A 19740-nucleotide genomic window follows, 5' to 3' on the forward strand; every position below is an offset into this window, starting at 1 on the left:
GATACTAAGGAAGCAGGGGGACATGAGTGAGGGGACTGCATGAGCGGTGATGTCTGCATAGTCATGCTTGTCCCACCAGCAAGAATTTCACTTGTCCATATCCGAAATCTCTGACCCTAGCAAGATATATGGTGCCCACAGCTCCTCTATCTCATCTCTTGAGGGGAAAACAGCAAGAATTAGAAACTTTACAGCATAAGATCATTTTCCCACGCCTGGGGGACACATCAAGATTCTGGTATCCACTATCCCCAATGAACAGCGATTAGGGAGTACAAGGGGATGTGTGAAGGGCTAATTGGGGCATGGGGTATATCAGCAGGGAATGGTTCTGGGAACCAAAAACAGATGAAGGAAAAATTCAAGCATAAATGAATAAATGTAACAGCTGACTAAAATCATGCAAGCAGCCAGTAACCATCCGTATGGTATAAAAAGTTTAGTTTTAGTAATTGCAAGCGGACTACACAATTTTCTCAGCTTAGCATTTTTCTTCACAATGTTTCTTAAAAGTATTTATTAAAAATCAAAACATGACTAGCTATTTTTGGGTCAAATGCTCTATTATTAACTATTACAGTAACTGATGGAATTTTGCTGCTCCTTTGCTTGCACTTGCTTTAAAAATCAATAAAATATTTTTATCTTGAAATGACTGGTGTTCCTGCAAGAGACAAGAGATGGCACACTTTTTGTCTGGTGGCACTTACCCCACAATTAGGCTTAGATGACAGAAATAAATCTGTCAAGCTTACTAATATTATCGCAACTTTAAGCAGATCAAAGTGATATTTTGTTATCCATTGGAAAGACTATACAGATTTTTATAAAAATTGTCCTTCCAAAACCACAACCCAAAAACTGCACTCATTACTGACTTGTTTAATACTGTGCTTGCAAATGATGTTAAGAACTTTTTCTTACACTGACTAAACATATGCAGTCTTAAAAATATGTATAGTCCATGTAAAGGAAGACTGCACCTGCTATATATAGAAAATGCAAAATCACAAAAATCTGTATCATCATAGTGGACATTAATATATAGGTTAAACATTAAAAGACTGTTACCCCATATACCTTCTGTAAGACAAACTTCCTTTTTTAAAAATAATAAGTTCACTGTAAAATACGCAAAATGAGATATTAGTACTGGTGTTGTATGCTGAACATGCAGTAGTGGTACATACCTACCCATATGTCTCAACTGTCCCAAAATTTGCAGAGTATCTAAACTTTTGCCTTAAATATTTGGGCTGTTCTTCATAAAACCTGTAGTTTTCTGGAAACTAATTGAAAATTGAAGTCACTTAATGAGAGACATCTGAGTTACAGACTTCAGAGTCTTCAGTAAATGCATGCTAACACAAAACCTGTTATTCTAGCAACTTTCTAAGTTTGTAAGAGCAATATTTACAATCTGTTCCTACTTTTGGACCTTTTCCCCCCATTATTTAGGCTTTGTCCAGATTTCTTGCATTAAGAACTTAAGAGGTCCGTTCCTGCAGTGGTCCCCTAAGTAAATGGACTTTATCCAGCAGAAGTTAACCCAGTCAGTAAAGTGCAATAAATTAATAAAGACATCACAGTAATAGCACAGCTGCTTTGAATTTAGTGTAGTAATATTTTATATAACATCAAATTAGGTCAACTACTAATGCACAATCAGTTAAAATCTAGACGTGCTAAGGGAAAACTTGAAAATCAGCAGAAGAAATGTAAGCTACAAGCAAAGTAAAAAACAAAGAATGTAGCATAAATAAGCTGCATTTACCATAGTCTTGAGTCGAATCTTCTTCATTCATAACACGTCTAGTATCCAATATCAGTTTGATGTTCACAATAACAGTAATCACCAAAAATAAAACAGCCCCAGTCTGAAAGTGAAGAAAAAAACACTTGTAAGTTTCTCGCTGAAACAGTAATCATCAAAGGGGATTATGGTACATTTATTCAAGCTCAGGTCCATGTTCAGTGATGAACTTATGTCAACACTAGACAGTAAATAACTTAAAGTTGCAACAGCACTGGATGAAGAGGGAGACGAGCACACTACTATCGTCCATGTAAGTTCCATTTCCTTACCGGTTACATCTTTTCAGTTAATACAACCTCATAGGAAGCAGCCCACATTCATTTAATTCGTCCATCACTAAAGGTAGATTCAAATAAATGTACACACCCTTCAAAGGGAACACTCTTGCATTCTTAAAAATCAAATACATATTGACGAAACTGAAAGCAGCATCTGCGTTTAGTTTTCACCATTTTGAGACGTGAACTGTGACTATTTTCACATATAACAATTTAAATGTGAAATTAGGACTACAAAAAATAAATAAACAATACTGTCACAGCAGACAATGACACCCTTTTCAGATATGTGGCTAAGATGGGCATTCCCTTGTGACAAGCACTTGGTGGTGGAAGCTTTCCTGTCTCGGCTTCCAGCTGTTAAAACATGAATTAAAATAGTATTTTTATGTGGTTTACCTTTACATTTGCGTATTGCACATGGGCGACCGACAATTAATCGAAAGACAGTTTGCAAGGTTTGCAAACATCGAACGGAAAAAGATTTGAATGTGCAATGAGTGAATGCACAGTGAGATTCGCTCATTGCACATTCGACATTCTGGGGCAGATTGCACTATAGTGGGGAGTTGGAAATGGTTGCTTTCCTCGCTGTAGTGCGATCTCGGAGTTAGAATAATAAAGTAGGGGGGTGTGGGGGGTGCTTGCCTCCCTGCATTACACTTTATCTTATTTTTTTGTCGACATTTATGTTCGAAAATCAGCGAATCGGCTGTTCGATTTGCTGCTTTTCGAACAACAGTCGCTGTTTTCAGTTTCATTTTTTCGATGCGAATATATGAATACTCGCACAAATGTGATTCGACGTTATAAAGGCAAACCTTTTTATGTTACTGAGATTTTCACGTCAACCTGCCTACTACCCCTGTTAACAGTACATGAATTTTGTAAACTGGAACAAAAGATGTATTTTTGGGTCCCCCCCCCCCGATAACATGGGTCCTTGCAGGCAGGAAAGTAAGACATTTAGCAAGCTCACAGGCATTACCTTTCTTTATTACTGTAATTTTATTTCAAAGTAAGACATTTTTGACATCTGGAATATCAAAAGCAGATAATCATTAAAAACATTCTTCCATAAACGATACCAATGCACATGATATGTAAGAAAAATAAATTTCTACTTAAATTAGTCATCATCTGGCCTGAATTTCTAATAATCAGTAGCCTCCCTCATGCTTGATAAGAAGTTATGTACTTACCATAACGTTTCATGTGAGTTGTTCATCTCGCCTTCATTCTTACAGATGGGTTTGGAGCCAATCCTCAGCTCCGAGTCGGCCTACTACAAAGCTTGAGGTCTTCAGACAGCTCAAGGCCAAGTCCCTATCCCATGATGCTCCTAGAGTTACCTCAGATCTTGTTTGCTGTATATAATAATACCATGTGTCATTCTGCCACTCTATAAGAGAAAGGCATAGAAGGGTTGAGCAACCAGGAAAAATCTAGTATCTCGGTCCTTGAAAAAACCCTGGAGGGGGTAGGGGGGGTGGGAAGTAAGAATGAAGGCGAGATGAACAACTCGCATGGAACATTATGGTAAGTACATAACTTCTTTATGTGAAGTTGTTCTATCTCACCATTCATTCTTACAGATGGGTAGTGTCCTAAGTACCATCTCTCTCGGGTGGTTCATGGGAGTATGTTTTTCAGGACAGTAGACCCAAAGGAGGCCATGTCAAATTTGTAATGAGTGATAAAGGTATGAGGTCTTGACCAGGTGGCTGCTGCACAAATGTCATCCACAGAAAGTCTAGCAGAAAAGGCAGAGGATGTACACGCTGCTCTGGTGGAATGAGCCTTAATTTTGTGGTGTAAGGGCATATTAGCAGCTGAATAAACAAATGTGATACAATTGGATAACTACACTGGCATACCTTTTTTGGAATCTGAAAAGGAAACAAAAAGCTGTTCTGATTTCCTAAACTCTTTTGTCCTATCCAAGTAAAATCTGAGCTGTCTATGAAAATCAAGCTTGTGCAGCATGTACTCTAAGTTGTTGGAGTGTTTGGGGAAGAATACTGGCAAATCAATAATTTGGTTAAGGTTAGTTTCAGTACAAACTTTAGGCAAAAAAGAGGGATTCGTTCGTAGTGAGACTCTTGTCAGCACGGAAAATCAAATGAGGGTTTATGGACAAGGCTTGAAGCTCTGACACACTGTGGGCAGAAGTGAGAGCTACTAAAAAGATAGTCTTCCATGACAAATATTTCAAATCACATGAGGAAGCTGGTTCAAAAGGACATTTAGATTCCATGGGGTATAAGGGGATTTCACAGGTGGTCTGAGATGAAAAGCCCCTTTAAGAAAGGGTATGGATAGTTTGTGTAACATTATGTTCAATCCTTCATATCCAAGGTGAAAATCAGAGATAGCAGCAAGCTGAACCCGAACTGCTGCTGCTGCAGCTCCTTTGTTGAAAATCATGGTCAAGAATTCGAATATGGAGGCCATAGGGGCATGGTAGGGATCAATGTTATTTTGAGAGGCTCATATAGAAAATCTTTTCCATTTGGTAAGGTATAGTTTCCTCGTAGAGGATTTATGAGAGGATATTAGAATCTGCTGTGTTTCATTTGAAAGGTTATGGAACCTGGCTATGTTGCGAATTGGAGCAGCCAAGGTGTCAACTTCAGGGACTGAAGAGAGGGATGAAGTTCCCCTGACGAGTTGTCAGACTATCTGGAACTGGGACCAGAATCCAATGGTCCTCCAACTGATGAAGTCGAAAGAAGGGGAACCAAATCTGACGAGGCCAATGAGGGGCTATTAGAATGATGGTCCTTCCCAGGGCTTTTGCTTTCTATCATACTTTGGGTATCAAGGGAATTGGTGGAAATGCATAGAGGAGACCCGGAGGCCAATCGTGTACAAGTGCATTCCTTGGGGCTTCTCCTGGAGGGGGAAATCAGGGCAAAGTATCTTCTGCATTTGGTGTTCATGTGGTTGGTGAAAAGGTCACAGCAAGGCTGGCCCCACCTGCAGAATATCCTGTCCACTATTTCTTTCTTGAGGGACCACTCATGCGGCAACAAAATTGCTCTGCTCAGCTTGTCTGCCATCACGTTGTATTTCCTTGGGATGTGCTTTGCTAACAGAAAGCACTGGGTGGATGTAGCCCATTGCCATACTCTTAGGGCCTTGCAACAAAGGGGGTAGGACCTGGTTCCTCCTTTTTGTTCAAGTATCAGACCACTAACATGTTGTCGCTCTGAATCGCAATTGTTCCCAGAGGAAGAGAGTCCTGGAAGTACTGCTCTCATCTCCAGGACATTTATATGCAGATGTGTCTCCTGATCGGTCCATGTGCCTTGGGCTGTTCTTCCCTGAAAATGCCCCCCCCCCCTCAACCTATCAGGGAAGCATCCATGGTCACTGTGCCGCTGGTGGGGGTAGAAAAAAAGGACAAACTATCATAACATGAAAAGAGGTCAACCACCACTAAAGATACTTTTTGCATGTGTTTGTGATCATTATACGATGAGACATTGGGAGCTCTTGGTAAGACCACTGAGTGAACAACAGCCATTGCAGAATCTGCATGTGCATGCGACCCAATGGTATGTATTGCGGTTGCCATCATGCCTAACAATTTTAGTACTTCTGATGCTGTAGCCTTGTTTTTGGATATAATATTGTGGACCTGCTGCCGGAGTATTAAGACTCTTTCTGCTGGAAGTCTCAAAATGGTGGTGGTGGGGTCCAATTCTGCTCTGATAAAAACGGTATGTTGCGATGGCAACAAGGCAGATTTTTCTGAGTTTACTGTAATGCCCAGATGACTGCAGAGTGAGAGAGTGGTGTCCCTGACTGTATGAGCTGATGTCTGATGGTGGTGATGAGGAGCCAATTGTCTAGGTACAAAAACACCTGGAATCCTAAAAGTCTCAGGTGAGCCGTGACCACTGCCATACATTTGATGAACACTTTGGGGCTGTAGTGAGATCAAAAAGCAGGGCTCAAAACTGGTAATGATTGGCTCCCAGCCAGAAGTGCGGATGATCCCTGGATGGTCTGGCCATTTTTATGTGGTAGTACGCATCCTGAAGATCTATCGAGCACAACCAATTGTCTTTCCCTAAAAAGGGAAGTATTGACTAAAGTGTGACCATCCAGAACTTCTCTTTCTTGACAGATCTGTTTAGTCTGCTAAGGTCCAAAATAGGTCTCCAGGCCCCTGTCTTTTTTGTTTGGAACTAAAAAGAATCTCGAGTAAGTTCCGGATCCTATCCAGTCTGCTGGGACTGGTTGGATGATTCTTTTTTTTAGCAACGTTTGGACCTGTATTGTTGCCTGTTCCCTATAACTGGGTGGAACGTCCGGGATTTTTCTGGTCAGTGGAGGGGGTGTGGCAAAAGGAATGAAATATCCTCTGGAAATGATATTTTGTACCCAGTTATCATTTGTTATTTTGAGCCAGGTGTCTGGATACAAAAATAAGCGACCCCCCCTGACTGCCTCCAGAGTAGACAGTCGGGCCTCCTTTCAGGAACGTTGGTAGGGCTTCCCAAAGAACTGATCTTTGTCACCCTGGTTTTGCGGACCCCCTTCTGCCGCGAGGGCAACATCTTCCATTATTGCCCTCTCCTCTGCCCCTGGAGGGGGGTTCATCATGTGTGTCCTAAAAGGCTCCTTGGACTTTACAGAACCACATCTTTCCTCCCCTTTGACCTTTGGGGTAGGGTCTGGTAGGGGTGGAAAATGGCAGCTTTCCTTCCTATTCACACCTGGTCAAAGTTTACTCAACTTTGGGCCCGAAAAGGAACGAGCCATCAAAAGGGGTGCTGACAAAGGATGATTTAAAGGGTTTTGTGAAGGAACACAAGCGCATCCAGGAGTGTCTCCTAAGAGCAATTCCTGTACCTGCTGCTCTGCTCGCACTATCAACTGCATATGAAATGAGGCGCATGGATGAGTATACTATGGAATTGAGGGTAGCAAGCTGGGAGTGAACTTTATCTGAAGCTCCTGCAGTTACTGTACCCTGAAGAGCATCTCCGATCTCTTTTAGGAAATCTCTTTGCAGTCTAGTAAAATGGGTGAGATAGTTGAGCGAACGCCGTGCAAAAGTCGCTGAACTGTACGTGCGCTTCCTGTATTTATCCATGATCCTAAAATCTCTGTTAGGAGGATGGATGAAGAAGTTTCCGAAATTTCCTTTTTGGTAGCTGCCACCACCATGGCATCAACTGGCACTCCCTTGGTAAGAAAAGATTTTTCCAGGGGGGCAGAAACAAATTTATTAGGCCTCCTGGGGACAGGCTCCATGGTGTCCGGAGACTCCCACGCCCTTTGTGAGACCAGCTCTACGAGCTCATCGAAGGGCGGAGACACCCAAGAGGTGGAGGGCTGAGACCCGAAAGCCTTCAGGAGAACCGACTCGTCTTCAGTAGGGTTGGTGGAATGCCAGTCACCCCTCTGCCTAAGGATTTCTAATATCTCAGCAAATGAGATATCCTATGAGAGGGACTGTGGGGACCCTTCTGATTCATCCAAGTCAGTATCAAATGTGAGAGACTCCAGTGGGGAGTCTAAATGTTTCCTCTTACAGATTCTCTTCCTGGGAACCTCATCATTGGGAATGTCTGGTGAGATCTCAGAAGAGCAGGGACCACCCTATGGGGCTTCCTGAGGCTCCGGGTCTCTACGCTTAGCAAGGATCTGTGAAGGAGAAGCAGATGCAGGTGCTTTTGGGGAGGAGGTAGCTGGGACCTGAAGTCGAAGATGTCTTAGGAGACATAACTCTCCTCATGGCATCGAAGGCACCTCTGCTCCAATGAGAAGAGACCAACGGATTTGAGGAAACAGTCGATACCCCCGGCACTAGAACAGTGAGATCCGAGCCAGAGGTAGGAGCCAAGCTCATCCGAGCCGAAGCCCCAAGAGGCAGAGTTGGAACCAAGTCGGTCCGACTATCCTCCCCAGACCCGACCAGAGTGTGTCAGCTCCTAAATTCCTTGATTGGCACTGAGGACATCAGAGTAAACTAAGCCGAGGACAATGGAGCAGGCATTGGCTCCGAAGGCTCAACGATCATCAAGTCCGACTCTGTTGGCTCCGAACGACCGGTATGGCTCGGAGGAGGAAAAGTAGTAGATGGTAAAAGGGTCTTCAGTTCCGAAGCCATTTGGATCGAAGCCAATAAAAATTAGCAAAAACTAGTGCCTGTAAAAGCTTCTGCATCACACTATCCACATCCAAATCGGAAAGGCTTATCAAAGACCGAGATGAGTGGATAGGAGAAGGTACAGATTGCAGAAGTGGAGATTTAGGCACTTCGGATATTGGTTCCAGGACCGGGGACCGGCTCTGAAAGGACAATATGGTCGGCTGAGATGGCTGTGGAGCCGACGTCGACAGTTTTTTTTACTTCAGAATAAGAAGAAGCCTTATAAGACTTTGAGGATTTGCTAAACCTGCCCTGGTCGCTCAAAGTTTCTTGAAAAGATGGTTCGACTAATCCTCTGTCAATTAACTTTCTTTTTCTCTCCTGAAAATCCCAGTAGAGAAGGACTGACAAATGGAGCAGCTTTCCCTGAAGGTGCAATGCTCCCAAACAGTATACACAATTTACATGGCTGTCAGTGACAGACATTTTCTGTCCACATTTTGGACATTTCTTAAACCCTGATTTAGGGTGTTTATCCTTATCCTGGGTCAGCCATACTGGAACACACAGTCTCAAGAGAGGGTACTATAGACACACACACACACACACACACACACACACACACACACACACACACACACACACACACACACACACACACACACCTCCTACTTTAATATTCTAACTCTGAGGTCACACTACAGTGGGGAAGGGATCCATTTCCCGATCCCACTACAGTGCACTCCGCACCCACAATGTCGAATCTGCAATGAGCGAATGTCAATGTGCATTCGCTCATTGCACATTCGATGTATTTTTTTTCAGCTACCTATATACTTGAAAACGTACTTCCACACAACTGTCTTTCGACAAGTTGCGTTTCAAAGGTAAACCACTATAACTACTTATCTAAGCACTATATATCTAAATATAGCAGCGGTAAAAGAACGTCAGTATTCCGCTCTCCCCCAACACAGCAACACTCCGATAACTGCCTCCGCTCAAAATTGGGTAAAAATACAACTCAAAAACAGCCACCACAATCCGTGGTAACAGTGGAAATTCGTTTAATATAACACAAAACGTTAAGCACTTTCACTCGCTTAAAAGTGAGCTTCATCACAACGTTTAAACAGCTGCTACAAAGTATTTAAATAATGTCTTTGGCGCCAAAACTTTGAAACAGTTTTGAATAATTTAAAGCGCAACTACATGCATACACACCAAGGAAAGGGAAACCACACAAAAAGCTATTAAGAGCTAGACTAAGTCTAAAATCAAGAAATATCAAAATATCTATATAAATTTGTAGAAAAACGTTTTGTACTAATCCAAGCTATGCGAGGAACCTCCGATCTATTGCAGCGGCAAACTAGATCTGGGGTAACTCTAGGTGCATCATGGGATAGGGACTTGGTCTCGAGCGGTCTGAAGACCTCGAGCTTTGTAGTAGGCCGACTTGGAGCCGAAGATCTGCTCCGAACCCATCTGTAAGAATGGAGGGCGAGACAGAACAACTTCACATCACCTATTTTAACCCTGTATCTACAATGGCATGCACATGCACCACTTAAAGGCAACATAACAAGATATATAATTCTTTAATTTTGTCCATCAATCCTTTTCCATCTTCTTCTTTTACTCAGATCCAATTTCTCTAACTCCATTGCACTGTGCCCAAGTCTTTTTTCGTTTCATTCCACCAGTCTACATTGCTACCACCTTCCTTATCATTATTTGTATCATCTCTGTACATTTGTCTACCGTACCTTTGCTCTACTTACATTATCCAACCAACGTTATCTAAATTGCTAGTACTGTAAACACAAACCTAGCTTGGGTAACAACATTCCTACTTCTTTCTATAGCTGCACCATCAGGTGGCAAACGGGAATGCATATCCATTTTTGTTAACAGATATTCATGCTCTTTACTTATATAAATTTTGTTACTGGGTGACAGTGTTCCAAACATTGTTTATTTCCTACCCATCTGTCTCCTACATCCAGTAGACCAAATAACATCATTGTATCCCTTAGAATTTGTCCCTCTTGCAAAAACGTCCTATATCTAGGGTCCCAAGTTACACCTTCTTTAGATGTCATCATATTCCAGTCTCTCCCAGAGTTTCTATTCTCTGTATAAATCCATATATATCCATAGCTTCTGTCAACAGTCAACAGATCTATATACTAGTAATCTTGGAGGAGAAATAAAAATTCTTGAATATTGCTGATTCCATGCCAATGACCTCTTTAACATACAATATTTACTTTCTTGATATATTTTTTCATCTTCAGGTTCTTGGAAACATTCTCTATACCAAAGTTAAAACTGCTTTCTTCCTAGCCTGTATAGCATTGGCAAAAATTGATGTCTGCCTTATTTGTGATGTACTTTTCTGAGGTGCAGGCCAAAACCATTGGGCTATGGCTGACGAAGTCTATAGATGACTGCAAGCTGGATGCTGTCATCAATCCCCCTAGTGACGTGGACATCCTCCAAGATGGTCTCATCCAAACAAATGACTGGTGCCAGAAACATGGCCTCAAGCTGAATACAAAAAAATGCATCATTATCCCCCTTTGGGGAAAGTGTTATTAATGTGATAATTTGTGGGGACATCAATGTCCTAAGCATGCAGTCAGTCGTGAGGGATTTGGGCACCCAGATTGATAGCAACCTGACTTTTGACCACCATGTTGCTTCCATTGTATGGAAAGCTTTCTACATGGCTCACCTCATAAGTAAGGGTATCTCATCCAGGAGGTCATAAGATCCCTGTATTCTTCCCTTATAAGGCCCGTTAGTGAGTACAATGCCCCAGTCGACATGTACCTCGCAAAGCACATGCAGCAGCTGGAGAGACCACAGAAGTTCCTCACTAGGAGAATCCAGGGCCTCAAAAATCTTCCATACACAGATAGGCTAAAAGCCCTATCCCCCTACTCTGTTTCATACAGACTCCTCAGAGGTGACCTCTGTCTGGCATACAAGGTAATCTCGGACCCTGCCTTGATGAGACTGCTGCATATTCGCAAGTCAAGCTCCACTCGAGTAACCTGCACACAAGGCATGTGACATCAATAGGACTTGCTGGCGGGAGAGATTTGTGTCCCAGAGGCTCCCCCATCTGTGGAATAGACTCCCTCTCCACGTCAAGCAGAGTACCTCTTTACCCTTTTTTAAGCACAACCTGGATAGCTGAATGGGAAATAGAAAATACATCCCTGAGATTCCACCTGTGTCCCTGCTGGACAGGGGCATCAGGTGCTGATTTGTATACACATGGGCTAAACTCTTGGCTAGGCTTATAAGGGCCTCAGGGCCAATAGCCTAGTAACTTCCTATGATCCTATGGAAACTTTTTTCTCAATATCTCCTTGTGTTCCTGATTATATAAATGAGTGTAGTGCAAGTTAATACTTGCACCATTCCGATTTCTGACTTCTATAATTTAATATTTTTATTTTCCTCTCAGAGTTACATTCCAAGTCATAATGGTCAGAGCCATCTACCTCCCCTTAATATCCATTTCAAATCTCCTTTGTTACATTTTTCAAACCTGGCGATGAGCACCTTCTTGTACTACAATATGGAATAATTTAACAGGCTATAATGGAACATAATCCTACAAAAGGTTTTAAAACATATCTGCACAAAAACAGACTATGAACACAGACATCTAATAACCAATACCTAGCTTTACACAAGAAACACAATTTCCACAAAATAAACTGTCATGCTAACACTCTATAACGGCACTTTCCTATACCATGATCCATTCAACTCCATTTTGTGCCCTCATTCCCTGTTCAATTGTAGGACAATACATACCTCCCTTTACTTTTAGTTAATTTTGATCAAACTGCATATATTTCAAAAAATGCCTTCTTTCATTTAATGAAATAGGAAAAATTAAATTCCATTAAATTACTTTGTGAGGGCAGGAGTGATTATTCCCTACCTATTCTGTGACCCTCAGTGCCATCATTTCTTTTGACAATTACAGCTTGCAATTTCACTATACTCAAAAACATCCCTTAGGCCAATTCCCTCCCATCTTCTTACTGCCATTAGGCTCTGCAGTAACCACTCCTCCCTCCACATAATGACCCTGCCCATCTGTTCTATGACATGTATTTTAATGAAATACAATAGAACAATACAGCAAATTATCTTGTGCATGACAACTCAAAATTCCTGCCATATCACAAATATATCAAAAGTATAACTGTTCTTCAATAAGCTTGATCTTTCATTTTAGAAGTTATCCACTGATGATAATGAATGTCATAACCAGAAGGGTAGTCCCCTTCCTTAACCCCCCCCCCCCATGCTTTTAGTCTTGTAAATAACTAAGTCCAGTATATATCACTAGCAAATAGCTATCTTCTCCTTAAGAAGAAAAAAATAAATAAATACAAATAAAAAAAGGATATCTCATCAATTAAGTCAAAATTATCTGCATTTAAGTATCAGATTTTCACCAAAGTAAAACAAAGAAACACGTTCTTCTTCTGAACAGTCCAGTAATACATCCAACAGTCCCTAGTCATACTGCAGAATCCTCTCACTGAAACGATGATTGTTACTTTCACCTTCTGTCACTCCTCCATTTTCTTCTTAAAAAGTACAGTGTTTTACTGGCCATTAATCCACTCCTGTATCTACTGGTCATAATTTATAACTTCTTTCTGCTGATACTAAATTTTTCTGTTGTTGAATGGAGCAAAATTGATAGTACTTCTCCAGTCTGACAGATTCTACAGCCAAAATGTTCTTGGGCCTTGTAGGCAAAAAGCAACAGTACTGTTGCTGGATAATTCAGGTTAAATCTAATTCTTAGCTGTCTGCATATTTTAAAAGGAGGAATAAATTTGCTCCTTCTTTGTCTGGTTTCCTACAAATAATCCTGATCAACACACAATCATTTACCTTGAATTGTCAAAACTTTTCTCCTCTTCCATAATTCTGGTAACAAATTTTTCTCAACACTAGTACATTTCTAGTTTCAATGATTATTGGTCTGGAGAAAGCTACATCAGGCTGACTCTTGAATGTTCACTCTATAGGTTCATAAGTAGGTACTAGGCTATTGGCCCTAGGGCCTATACAAGCCTAGCCATCCAAGAAAATTATTTGGCTCTCACAATATGAATGTCTGCATGGTGTATCCCATCCCATGTGCTTAGCTGCTGTAGCATAAAGTACATACTGTCCCGGCCCTCTACTCCTACAGGCACATTCATGAACCTTATGTTTTCACTACATCCCCTATCTTCCAATTCCATCAACTTATCTTCGATACTTTCAAAAGAGGAGTCTAATTATGCTGACTTCACCTTCTGTTCTTGCTCTTGAGTTTTCAACCTGTCTCACCAGAGTGGGCCAATAGAGCATCTTTCACTTCTTCTAGTCTTTTATCTGTGCAGTTCATATACTCCCCAAAAGTTTCTCTGCCCAGCAGGGTGGGGTTCACTCCAGGTACTGTCCAAATGCAATGCAGCTGCCGACTTCTGTGCAAAGTCTTCTTTCCGGATACAATTCTGTCCATATTTTTCCTTGCTCTACATCACTGGCAATACTGCCGCCAAACATATTTCATGCTATTTTTGCTTTGTCTTGCTAGTGTATTAGGAGACATTCACTTCTTCACAAAGAAGGGGTAGAGAGCTATAAAGATATGCCCTACCTACTCAGCGCCATATCAGAAGTCCACTGTAGAAAAAGTATGAGCCACTACTGCTACCTGTCAGGATGACTGCGAGGACAGGGTTGAAGAAATTATCAACACATAGACCTCACAGTCAGAGTGTCAAACAGTCACAGCCCTTAAGGCCAAACACAATGCCAGACACACTAGTCATTGGTGACTCCAGTCAGACACACTGACGTCCCGCTCACCAGACTGAGTAAGGAGAAGGTCACAGTAAGCTGCCTGTCGGGCGCTAGAATCCGCCACATAACGCAAGCACTCAGGTCTCTCAACAGCAGGTACAAATATGACTCAGTCATTGTCCACGCTGGTGTAAACGACCTGAGACGTACCTCCTTGGACTACATGAAAAGAGACATTGAGGAGCTCTCTGATTATGTAGCCCAGGCAGGTATGACCCTGACCTTGAGCAGTATCCTACCTTCACCAAGAATGATGCCACAATACAGAGATAAGATGATCAGCTTTAACAATTGGCTTAAACTCTGGTGTCATTCAAAGGGGATCCAATGTCTGTCTGCCTAGGATGACATGCTGGACAAGCCACGCTGCTTCGCAAGGGACGGCTTGCACCTGTCACCCCTGGGATTCCGGATATTGGCAAAGTCTCTTGCCACCCCCATAGTGCCTTTTTTAGGCAAGGCTCAAATTCTAAACCTACCACCCTAGAACACAAAAAGGAAAAAACTAAGGGTAATGCTGCTCAATGCCAGAAGTCTAAATCTCAAAATGCACGCACTCGAGGCCCTTCTCAGTATGGAGAACATCGATGTCTGTGCAGTGACAGAAACCTGGTTCAAGGCTCCTGAGAGCACCCCAGCACTATCAGGTTTTACCTCTTATCATGCGTTCCGCTCGCAAAATCCGGACAATACCAAGAAAGGAGGGTATCCATATTCATCAGAGACACCCACACCTCAAGACTGGTGGCAACGCACGATCCATCGGAGACCATCCAGGTGCAATTAACCATAGGCAAGACTGCTCTGCAAATTGTAGCATGTTACAGGCCACCCTCACAAACTCAGGAACCTCACATGGCCTTCCTGAAAACACTAGAGGGATAAATGTATCACCAAACACCATCATACTAGGTGACTTCAATTACCCTAATATAGACTGGGAACACTACTCAAGCCCAAACACCCTAGCCCAAAAGTTCCTGGAATTCATAAACTCAAATGCCATGGAACAACTAGTCACCATCCCCACAAGAGGAGAAAACATACTTGATCTCATCATCACGAACATGGGAGCACAAAGTTCAACACCGGAAGTATACCCCTCACTGGTGAGATCAGATCACAAACTAATCTCGCTGGAGGTCCTCATCCCACCCCACCTGAAATAAAAAAGACCACAGTAAAGAACTTCTTGAAAGCCGACTTCACACTTCTAAAGACTAGTGTGGTCTCCTTTAAGGCCCCCGAGCCGACGGAAAACAGTACTCAAGCCGCTGAATCACTTACAAATGCCTTCTACCAGCACCTGCAGGACTGCATGGATAAGGCAATCCCAAGCAAAACAAAGACTCTTTGTACCAAAGGCAAGCGTCCACTCTGGTGGACCCCAGCCATAAACAAACTCTACAACAAAAGGAGGAAGCTACTACAAGATAGAGCAAAATCCTTAAAAGGTAAGACACCCTTGATCACTATAAGTAAAAACTAAGAGCTCTCATAAAATCATCCAAAGCAAATTTTGAGAGAAAAATAGCTAAAGACTCTAAAGACAATCATAAGGCCTTCTTTAGCTATGTTAGAAACCTGGGAGGAAACTCCCAGATATGCTCAGAACTAGTTCAAAATGATGTGAAGATTACTGATCCTACAGACATTGCCAACATACTGGCTGACAGGTTCAGTGCAAACTTCTCCCCTCCCCAAAAGGAGAGATATCTATACCAAGCGATTGCAGCCCCCAAACATCTCCAACGCCCAAGTGAGAACTGCTCTCTCCAAAGCAAAAACACAGCATCCATGGGACCTGATGGTGTCCCCGGCTGTGTGCTCCACGAACTCAACGAGGAATTAAACCCACAGCTAGGACAGCTGTTTAATCATAGTCTTACCTCTGGATACGTACCCAGAGAGTGGCGCACTGCAACTGTGGTCCCACTTCACAAAGGCGGTGCCTCCACCGACCCTGGAAATTACCGCCCATTAGCTTGACAAGCCTTATCTGCAAAGCCATGGAGAGGATCATAATGGACCTCATAAATAAAGACATAGGGAATTTGCAGACTTTGGATCCATCCCAGTTTGGCTTTGTCAAAGGCAGATCATGCCTTCTAAACTTGGTTGACTTTTGAAACAGTCACCAAAGCCATTGATGAGGGAAAGGCAGTCCATACAGCCTACCTCGATCTGGCGAAGGCCTTTGATACAATACCCCACTCGGGTATCATTGAAAAACTCATCAGCTTAAATGTTAACCCATACATCACAAGATGGGTTGCAAACTGGCTGAGTGACAGAACCCACAGGGTCAGAGTTGCTGGCGCCATGTCAGACTCAAAGCCTGTCACAAGTGGTGTACCACAGGGCTCAGTCCTGGGCCCACTCTTGTTTGGCATCTACTTTATGGAAGTACAAGCAAACACAGGCGGGTAATGGCTGACAAAGTTTGCAGATGACTGCAAACTGGGCCATAGTAGAAAACACATCTGACACAGATATCCTTCAGAAGGGTCTCACAGAAACGGATAACTGGTGCCAGAGCCATGGCCTAAAGTTAAATGCCAAAAAATGCATAGTCATACCCTTCGGGAAAAACAAGGTTACCCCTAGCTACCAAATAGGTGGCAATCCACTGAGTACAGAAGAAGTTATCAGGGACCTGGGGACCCAGGTTGATAGTAGTCTGTCATTCGACACCCATGTAGCTAAAGTAGTTAGGAAGACCTTCTACATTGCCCACCTTATCATGAAGGGATTCTCATCTAGATCAAGGGAGGTCATAGTCTCCCTATACTCATCACTCATCAGACCAATGATTGAGTACAATGCCCCATTCGAATGTATCTGACCCGACACTTGCAGCAGCTGGAGAGGCCACAAAAGTTCCTCACCAAAAGGATAAAGGGTCTCAAACATCTGTCCTATGCTGCCCGACTGAAAGAACTCCAGCTCTATTCAGTCGCTTACGCTTGCTCAGAGGTGACCTTTGCCTAACATACAAGGCCATGTCAAACCCAGATTTGATGAATATGCTTCACCTCAAAAATCTAGATCCGTCAGAGCCACAAGGGCGGAGACTTAAACCTCGACACGGCTATTAATAGGGCGTGCTGGAGGGATAGATTCATCACCCAAAGACTCCCTATGCTGTGGAATAAAATCCCGGTATATGTGAGGCAGAGCACCTCGCTGGCCTTGTTCAAGAGAAATCTTGACCAATGGATGGGAGATCGCAGATATACCCCAGGGATTACCTCAGTGTCACTGCTCGACAGAGGCACAGCAAAATAATGGGTATAGTTCCCCATACTAAAGGGGTGGCGTAAGCCACAAAACTATGGGCTAGGCTTGTAAATGCCCTCGGGCAGATAGCCTAGTATGAACCTATGAACCTATGAACCTATCTGGGGAAGAGATGTTGTTAGTCAGTGTGTAAAAGGAAAGACATACACCCAATGGGTGCGAAAACAAGTTCCAATACAAGGAGAGGTTTCCACAGTGAGCAAAAGCTACGGGATCAGAAGGTTTAGAACACATTTGACAGAGGAGGACTAATAAGTTTAAGGGACTGACTTTTATCTGGTTTTGGCCAGGAGACATGGAAAAAAGAAAAACACAGGTGGTCATTTAACCATGAATGAAAAAGGCATCCAAGGATCGGCTGTGAGGAGGAGAAAACTGAAAATAATTTCCTGTACAGCATTTTGAGAGACAATTCCAAGACAAGCTTGTCTTGAAAGGAAAGACAAGACATTTCTAGTAAGAACCAACAAAATAAGCACCTGGACGAGATGTGCTCCAGAAATAAGTGAAAAAGAAAATAGTTCTCCACCAGTAGAATGAAAAGTTTTATATCAGCAATTTATTAAAAAGTTTAGCGCTTTCGTCAATCCACAGTTGACTTCATCAGAATAGTGAATCACACAAAATACCAGTTTAAAAAGATAGTCCTTGTAGATAATTGGTTAAAATATGTCCATTAGAATATAAAATTGTATGACTATATGAATATTAAATAACACATGAATATTAAACATTCAGTCATAAAATAAGCAAGTTTAAAGCCAAACATCATTAAGTCAGATGTAAATCACAAAATTCATAGTGGGGACTAAACCGTTTCTGCTTTTTCTTTTAAAATGGGCATAATACTCAAGTGGTCATTCAAACCCGGGGGGGGGGGGGGGTGCTAGCCTCAGCTGCCATAAAAATTCTTTCTTGCACAAAATGTTTTGCCAATTGACATTTACTTATGTCTGTCATTCAGAGGAAATTTAGTTATTTGGACACCAAGTTAATAAAAGGAAAGGAGTGTTTTATATCCAAGGTTTATTGGAAAAAAACTTTATGTAACAGCTATTTACACTACAATAGTCATCACCCTACATTTCAGAAGAAAGGGATTATTAAGGGTCAGGCTATCAGAATAGCTAGAATGACCTCCATCAAGGATGAAGTTATCAAGGAGTTTGGATTTCTTGAAATGTTTTTGGACAGGGGGTACTCCGTTTAATTTATTGATCCCATTCTTCACGATGTTTTGGAAGAGTGGGGTAAAAAATATCGACTACTTTTAGGGAGGGGGCTTAACACATGTTCAGATATGGGGGAAACAGGCGGATACTGGGGCTGACATTGATTTTCAGCAAGCCTGTGTTGTTCAATACAGCCCCCATTACAAGGGAATTAAAGATATTCTCAATAAAAACTGGAGTATCTTTAGAACTAACTGTGAAACATATATTTTGGGCACCCAACCTAGGTTTGCCACTAAGATCGGTTCCAATTTGAAGACTATTTTGGAGAGGAAAAATGCCAAAATTGGTAACAAGGATCGATTGAGTGGAACCAGACCTTGTGGAAGATGCCCCTATTGCCAATATATCTTGGTAACAAAATCCATCACTTTGGTCAACACCAGTACTTATACCCTATACTTTAGGAAAGGCAACTGCCTTTCAAGTAAATTAACGTATTTTGCTAAACGTAATTCCTGCTCTTCATTCTATGTTGGGAAAATGGAGAGATTGCTTAAACAAGAATTTATGAACATCTTTATTATGTTAAAAACAAAAAAGAAACAAATGCCTTGTTTACGCACAGTTTGAATTGCGCAGATTTTATGGGTTACAAGTTTGCTATTTTGGATATGGTAGATACAGACCTTAGAGGGGGTGATTAGCAAAACATTTTGCGCAAGAAAGATTTGTTATGGCAGCTGAGGCTAGCGGCCCACACCCCCCCCCCCGGGTTTGAATGATCACTTGAGTATTATCCCCATTTCAAAAGGAAAAGCAGAACCAGTTTAGTCCCCACTATGAATTTTGTGATTTACATCTGACTTAATGATGTTTGGTTTTAAACTTGCTTATTTTATGACTGAATGTTTAATATTCATGGGTTATTTAATATTCATATATTCATACAATTTTATATTCTACTGGACAGATTTTAACCAATTATCTACAAGGACTATCTATTTAAACTGTTATTTTGTGTGATTCACTGTTCTGATGAAGTCAACTGTGGATTGACGAAAGCGCTAAACTTTTTAATAAATTGCTGATATAAAACTTTTCATTCTACTGATGGAGAACTATTTTCTTTTTCACTTATTTCTGGAGTACATCTCGCCCAGG

At 41.9% G+C, this 19740-nt stretch overlaps 1 protein-coding gene across 7 annotated transcripts in view; it reads right to left on the reverse strand.

Annotated features, from left to right (window-relative positions):
* Positions 1-19740, reverse strand: part of POMGNT1 (protein O-linked mannose N-acetylglucosaminyltransferase 1 (beta 1,2-)) — a 1898302-nt gene that overhangs the window by 1795295 nt on the left and 83267 nt on the right. For all 7 annotated transcript variants that reach the window (XM_044085953.1, XM_044085951.1, XM_044085948.1 and 4 more), the window contains one exon: positions 1775-1877. In XM_044085953.1, coding sequence (XP_043941888.1) covers positions 1775-1877 — 103 coding nt within the window. The remainder of the gene's footprint in view (positions 1-1774; positions 1878-19740) is intronic.

This window comes from Protopterus annectens, chromosome 10.part0, assembly GCF_019279795.1.
Source record: "Protopterus annectens isolate FY-2018-M chromosome 10.part0, PAN1.0, whole genome shotgun sequence".
NCBI lineage: Eukaryota > Metazoa > Chordata > Ceratodontiformes > Protopteridae > Protopterus > Protopterus annectens.